Source organism: Syzygium oleosum, unplaced genomic scaffold, assembly GCF_021117445.2.
Source record: "Syzygium oleosum isolate NSW1041296 unplaced genomic scaffold, Sole_v2.1 Sole_v2.17, whole genome shotgun sequence".
NCBI lineage: Eukaryota > Viridiplantae > Streptophyta > Magnoliopsida > Myrtales > Myrtaceae > Syzygium > Syzygium oleosum.
Genome location: NW_026607501.1, coordinates 4,250,581 through 4,257,437, shown reverse-complemented (window position 1 = coordinate 4,257,437; position 6,857 = coordinate 4,250,581). Strand labels below are relative to the sequence as shown.

General features: G+C 40.8%; 1 protein-coding gene across 1 annotated transcript; it reads right to left on the bottom strand.

The window, feature by feature from the left end:
- Positions 1-2,035: 2,035 nt before the first annotated feature.
- On the bottom strand, positions 2,036-3,434 carry LOC115676556 (cell number regulator 10-like). The gene is made up of 3 exons (XM_030599508.2): positions 2,772-3,434; positions 2,539-2,610; positions 2,036-2,396 (listed from the first exon to the last, which is right to left on the bottom strand). The coding sequence occupies exons 1-3, from the start codon at positions 2,869-2,871 to the stop codon at positions 2,059-2,061; spliced, it is 510 nt and encodes a 169-aa protein (XP_030455368.2). The 5' UTR covers positions 2,872-3,434; the 3' UTR covers positions 2,036-2,058.
- Between the last annotated feature and the right edge of the window lie 3,423 nt (positions 3,435-6,857).

The window sequence follows — 6,857 nt, the reverse complement described above, 5'->3', positions numbered from 1 at the left end:
ATCAACTCAAGCGGCTTCTTCGCTCGATAAGTCGCCTCCTTCGGAAAGCTAGTTCTGAAATGCTTGCCGATAACACACCCTTCACATAATTGATCGGGATGATCAATATATGGTAAGCCATAAACCATCTTCTTGCGAGAAAGCAAATTGAGTCCGCCAAAATTGAGATGGCCGAACCTCAAATGCCACAACCATGAAGGATCATCTACGCACGCATTTAGACATCGAGACATCTCACTCTTTATATTAAGAATAAACATCCTGTTCTTCGACATCTTCACATTTGCAACCAATTTATTATTCCGATCTCTCAACATAAGATTAAGATCTCTCATATGAACAGTATAACCTTTCTCCAGAAGTTGTCCCAAACTCAAGATATTACTTGACATTTTTGGAATATAATAAACATTAGTAATAAACTGACGTGCACCATTCTTTAAGCGAATCAAAATTGTACATTTCCCTTCAACAAGAATTTTAGAGTTATCACCGAATGAGATACTCCCTTTAATTGTCTCATCTAACTCGGCAAACATCTCCTTTTTTCCGCACATGTGATTGCTTGCGCCGGTATCCAAATACCACGTATCGCTTTGACCTTCTTCATCTTCTTTGAATGCCAATAAGAGAACTTGATCAGCATTATTTACCAAGTTCGCCTTTTCGTCTGGTCTGCTACTTTCTTTATTCCAGCAGTTAGAAGCATAATGGCCAAGTTTATTGCAATGATAACATCGGATTTTAGATTTATCATACCATTGGCTTGTCGAGTTCTTTCCTCTTCCACGAACACCTCTTTGGTACTGGTATCCTCCATCACTTCGAGCAGGATCTCCTCTGCTTCGTCCACAACCTCTTCCTCGAAAGTGACCTCGGCCACGACCTCGATCACAATCTTGATTTGTCCCGCGATTTTGTACGGGATCTCTTCTTTGCTCCTTCTCATCTCGTATGGTCAATTGCGTTTGGAGAACTTCCTCCACCGGTTCAATCTTTTTCTTTCTAAACCTTTCTTCACGGGCTTGTAATGAACCCATAAGTTCATCGACCGTCATGGCATCCAAGTCTTTGGATTCTTCAATTGCAACCGCAATATGATCATACTTCTTGTCTAAGGACCGAAGTATTTTCTCAACAACGCGAACATCGGAAACGTCTTCTCCGTTTCTTTTCATCTGATTAACAATTGCCAAAATTCTCGTGAAATAATTAGCAATCGATTCAGATTCTTTCATATGAATTGCCTCGAATTCGCCTCTCAAGGTTTGAAGGTGATTCTTCTGAACTTTCTAAACTCCTTGATGTGTGTTTTGAAGAATCTCCCATGCCTCTTTAGCGGTAGTGGCGTTCGAAACTTTTTCGAGCATGGAATCATCTAACGCTTGATAGATGATCGACAGGGCATATTGATCTTTCGTTCGAACCTTCTCCAAAGCATTCCTCTGGTTCTGGTTCAACGTGGCTTCGTCCTCTGGCTCATCATAGCCAGTGTTAACAAATTCCCACACACTGTAGGCGCCGAGTAGAGCTTTCATTCTAACAGCCCAGTTACCATAATTTTCTTTGGTAAGACGAGGATATTGAAGAGGAAGCTAATTGTTCGTTGAGGCCATGATCACGAACCGTAGGCTCTGATACCAATTTGTTGAGCGTCAGAGGCGCGGCAACAATATTGATTTGATGAAAGGAATTTTTTAAGGTGAAACAATCGCAATTCACGTCTTTCTATTGCATGTCTCAATTACAAGAGAAATAGACTATATATAGACCATAGTTTGATTCGAAATAGGAAACCTCTTTCTAGGAAACCTATTCTAATTAGGAAACCTACTCAAAATAGGAAATCTAATTGATTTAAGAAACTTTCTTAAAATATAATTAGAAACAGTATCTCACAATATCTATCAAAATATGGAAATACGAACAGGCTCAAAAAGGAAACAACTACTAACAAATTTGGTTTAATTTCTAATAGATTTTACGTGCAAAGACCGCTTATAATGATTCGCAACTGAAAAGACGGAAAATGAGATCAACTCATATTGAGTATGTTGTTCAGCATTGTGAGACGTGTAGCAATAACAAATAATACAGGTTCTTCACCCAAATTAGCTTGGCCAAGCTAATATGGTAAGTAAAAAAGCACACAGGCGATCTCGATTTTATTTCAAAAGAAGTTTTACCAACGGAAGGGTCAAATCCGCGGTTTTTGAGCTCCCTATATTCTTGGCAAAGAGCACAGCAGGCGCAACACCAGTGCACGAGGCAATCGGCACACGGATCTTCTTGCAACGAGTGTAGACCCCTCAGTTTTGTCCGGTAACTGCACGAATATAGGCACGCGACGCCAAAGTAGGCGAGCAAGTAGTATATGAGCCCGCCCCCGCCACAAGCTGCAGACATATTGTTTTTTCACACATAAGTTCTCATTAGGCTTGAGGAACATTTTAATCGACTGTATAGGTACGACTGATCATGATTATGTAGAGAAGAACTGATAAATATGGTGTGTTTGAAACTTAAATTTGCACTTACAAGTGGCCCCTCTGTCTATGATTTCTGCGTTCTGGCCGAAGGTGATGCAGGGACAGCAACAAGTGATGACGCCTTTGTAAATGAATACAGAGATTAATTAGTTCATAAGGTGAAATTTTAGATGTTAATAAAAGGATGGATTGTTTATGTCGTGTAGGAGAACTCTAATGTTTCATCAGAATGATGATATATTTCTACTTGGTTCATCATATACGAAGGCGGAAAGCACTCACAGTTGGAGGGATCTTCGAAGCAACCGCAGAGACCCGTCGTCCACTGCCCCGGGACCGCCCCTGCCGGAGGGAATTGGGCCATCGGCATTGGCACTTGCATCACTGGCGGCGGAGGCGATTTTTGGTCATAGGCAGTCGCGTTATTCAGGCATATCTTCAGGTCTCAAAAACTGTTTCTGCCACAAAAGGAGAAGACGATCGAGAAGAGAAAGAACAGGAGAGGGAATCCTACATACACCAATGTGGTTTCCTTCAGACGTTATATAAGCGAAGACCTGGTTTAGCTCCTCAGAATTCTTCATGAGTGATTCAAGGAAAAGTTAATAAATCATATCACCTTTAGCCAATAATTTGAATGAAACGAACGACTATTTCTTCTCATTTAAAGTACTCCAAGTACAGCTGGATATGGCTGCAATCTCATCAGCAGCTATAAGAGAGAGAAAGAGAGAGCTGATTAGGTCCATGCATGGTTGTCAACTTGTCACGTAAAACATGAAAAGCACACCTCAAAGCCATGTTCGCGCGAGTTCGTGTTTGTTTACTCATTCTATGATCGTGCTTACAAACTTACAACATTGAGACATGCCGGTGATTTCGATCCGCAGAGTTTACTTGCGAGTTCGATTCAATGCTCAATATGTTGAACCTTGTTAATTTTTGTAATTTTTGTAATTTTTTTCGGAATTTTTAAAAAAAAAAATTTCTTTTCTTTTTTTGCCTTCTTCCTCCGTGGTCGCCGACCTCGTCGATGACTAGCGACCAGCCACAAGCGAGGGTTGACCTCGCCCGTTGAGCGAGGCTTGCCCTTGTAGGGGCGAGGTCACCTCGCCGATATTTGGCAAGGGTGGGTCGACCTTGCTCGAGACCGGTGAGGTCAACCTTTCCCGGCTATCACCTGTGGCCGGTAGCCGGCCATCGAGGAGGCTGTTGACCGCATAGGAAGAAAGAAAGGAAAAGAAAAGAAAAGAAAAGAAATATAAAAAATTTAAAAAAAGTTATCCATGTCAGCGCTGGCAGACAGCCGACATTCACGTTAGCGATTTCCAGCCAAAATTGGTCGGATGGACTACATTGCAAATCTTCAAAAAGTTTAGGACTAAATTGGCCAAATTGAAAAGTTTAAGACTGAATTGGTAAAAGTGTAATAGGTTTAGATTATCCCAAAAGTCACTACACACTCGATGCGTACTCACATGAATTTATTTGATCAAATTATCTAAGAGAATTGTAGCCATTTCATCATGTCGACCTATTGAACCGCATCCAACTCAAATGAGCATAGCTCTTAGGAAGAAGAGACAAAGCGAATCACTAAAGTATGGCCTCTCTCTTTTTCAGCCCTGAGGGAAAAGTTTGATACCGAGTCTTGTACCAACCCATCTTGGGTGGAGAAAACTCTAGCTTCCGTAGCAGGAGCACTTCGTTGGTTAAATGCCAATCGAATAATAAAAATGATCTCTTCTAAGATCGCTTCGACTGATCACTCTAAAAAGTAATTGTGCGCTTTAGAAGGCTTTTCCTTTCACAAAAGGGCAGTAGATGATACATTTTGATTGACACATAACCATCGATCGACGAAAATGAATTCCTTGTATGATCTTAGGAGCATTCCTGGGCCTGACAAAAATAGTTTTACCTCACGGCAGCGGAAGCAGATTCAGAGGTTGAATTTGTCTTTTTTGCCCAACCACTCCCTTATCCATTTTCATTATTTAGATTGTTTTGACAACGGTGTAGTGCCAAAAAAGACATGTCTTCCTCAAATGGATTAGACACTCATGTTTAGCACGCCCAAATTGTTCTCGATGAATTTTAAGACTTTAGCTTATTATCTGTAACTAGACTGGTTCTTGCTACTCCTTTTTCTTATCTTGCAATTGGATGCGCTATTTGATCCAATTCAACTGATCTACAATAGTCGGGCGCATGCTTTGGGTCCCTTAATGTTTAATCATTCCCTCTCTCCATCTAAGGAGCTAAGACTAATGCAATAAATAAGACTAAAGCCCTTATATTAATCATTTCAACACGACCGTGTATCGATGTGGTACTTGTTTGAGGAGTGCTTCCTCCCAAGCCAGTAGGCCGAATGGTGTATAAAAAAGAACCTTTCAACAAGGAGCTGGAGCCACTGAGCCTGTGTTACTAATTGGCTTGATAGTTCAAGTAGTAACGGTGGTCTTGAGTCCTTTTATTTGCCAATTCTTCATCTTCAAAGGTACGATGTGGTTGATTGCACTCTAGAGCCTTATAGAGATCCGAATGTTCTTGAAGCTACCGCACTTTGATTTCTGAGTTCCTCCATATCATGTCTCATTGATCTCTCACCGTAGCTCAGATTTCCCAAACGGCCTTTGAATGATGAGGAGCCATTGAACTAAAGCTCTAACATCCGATTTGAAACTATTGCCCAACTTCCAAGGTCAAGGTTATATCTTTTCTGGTATCGGATAGAATTTTGTGATGTGTCTCTTGAAATCTTCTTTTGCCTTGGATAGGTGGTGCTAGCATGCTCTTTCTCGGTGCGGAGAGCATCATATTTATCCAAATGCTTCTACTTCCTTCTCGTTGCCTGCATGAATTCTCTAGTTGGTTGAATTAGACTAAGTTTCGAGATGGAGAATAATGAAAAAGAAAACTGGTTAACATTTTATTAAGAACATAGGAAGGCTCTACTTGAAAGCCTTAATGTTGATATAGGCCATAGCCCTACTCAACTTCGACACTAGATATGGCAACTGAGGGTGATAGCCCTTTCTTGCGTAAAAGCGATTAGAATTCGAACACGTCGAGTTTTACTGGGAAGGATCGAACCATAGGAATGAATCTACAGGCTATCACCTTCTTTGGCCAGATCTTCCCACATTTTCACAATTATAGTTCACTGCACCTGCTCCTTTACCATTAGGAAAGAGCGGCAACTTGCGCGTTTATCCATCATCCAATCCACGAACGAAAACCAGTGAAAAAATAAAAAGAAGTGAACACTTTGCTAAGGACCAAAGCTTCGAGTTTGTTTTTCAGGCTTGCTCACCGAGAACGTAATCCTCAGGACAATTGAAAAACAGAACATAATTGACCAGTCGTAGAACACGACAAAAGTCAAGTGACAAACAGTTCGCCATCCTCCAATCAAGCAAAGCATCCTGTGTGAACGTCGCAATAATTACTGTACATGCATAAAACCCTAGGTCAACGTCAACCATACGGAGCAAGAACTTCCTCTTCGTTTGGTTAACGCATAACAAGTTTGAGTAATGATTAACATTTTGATACGCGTTTGGCTCCAGTCTTGATTCTTAAGACAACTGTTTATGCTTCTCTCTCAGCTCAGAGAGAGAGAGAGAGAGAGAGAGAGAGAGAGAGAGAGAGATGACTTTGACTTCGATCGTGCAAATTATTTTAGGTAGAGGAAGTCTCTTGACAACTAGCATGTATTCAATTAGTATAATATCTATACTAAATTGAATTTGGATGGTCAAATTTCATATAAATATCACGCATGACCCACAAAATCACGCGGTTTAGATTCGGTTTAATACGTGCAATGCACCGATCAAATACTTTCTTCCCGGCAGCATCCATTTCGGGCGGTATTCACCAAATCGTGTCTCTCAATTGATGCCTTTGACTCTCAGTTGGGCGAGGGATATGTAGGCTTAGCTTGATCTCATCTGATGACCCTAAAACAGATCATCAACATGGGTTCTACTTCTTCCTCTTCTGGTGATGTAAGTCCCTCAAGAAGGAGAAAAGGATAATGAAGCGTGATGGACTTGTAAATTAGCAATATATAGACATATGTTTACAATGAATCAATGAACAAGCACTGTGGACTTGTAAATCAGCCATAGCGATCATTCGAGCAGATTGAGTTTAGTGTCCTTCTCTTTTCTGTCCTAAATTCCAGAAGCAGGTGGGACCGAGATCTCGTCGAGCTTTAGAACGAAACGAACGTCCTATTTCCAATAATACGAGAGACATAAACTTAATTTGACCCTCGTTTCGGATAAAAAAAACAGCATATTCTCCTTTGTTTAATTATCGGCATAATTAAGTGCAAATACACGGTTGCTAGCCATC

Bases quoted from the DNA above. Each gene is read 5' to 3' on its own strand.
- LOC115676556 (XM_030599508.2), bottom strand. From the start codon at position 2,871: ATGCAAGTGCCAATGCCGATGGCCCAATTCCCTCCGGCAGGGGCGGTC. The intron at 2,611-2,771 runs GTGAGTGCTTTC...TCATTTACAAAG, and splicing joins CTTCGAAGATCCCTCCAACT to GCGTCATCACTTGTTGCTGT. The intron at 2,397-2,538 runs GTAAGTGCAAAT...ATATGTCTGCAG, and splicing joins CATAGACAGAGGGGCCACTT to CTTGTGGCGGGGGCGGGCTC.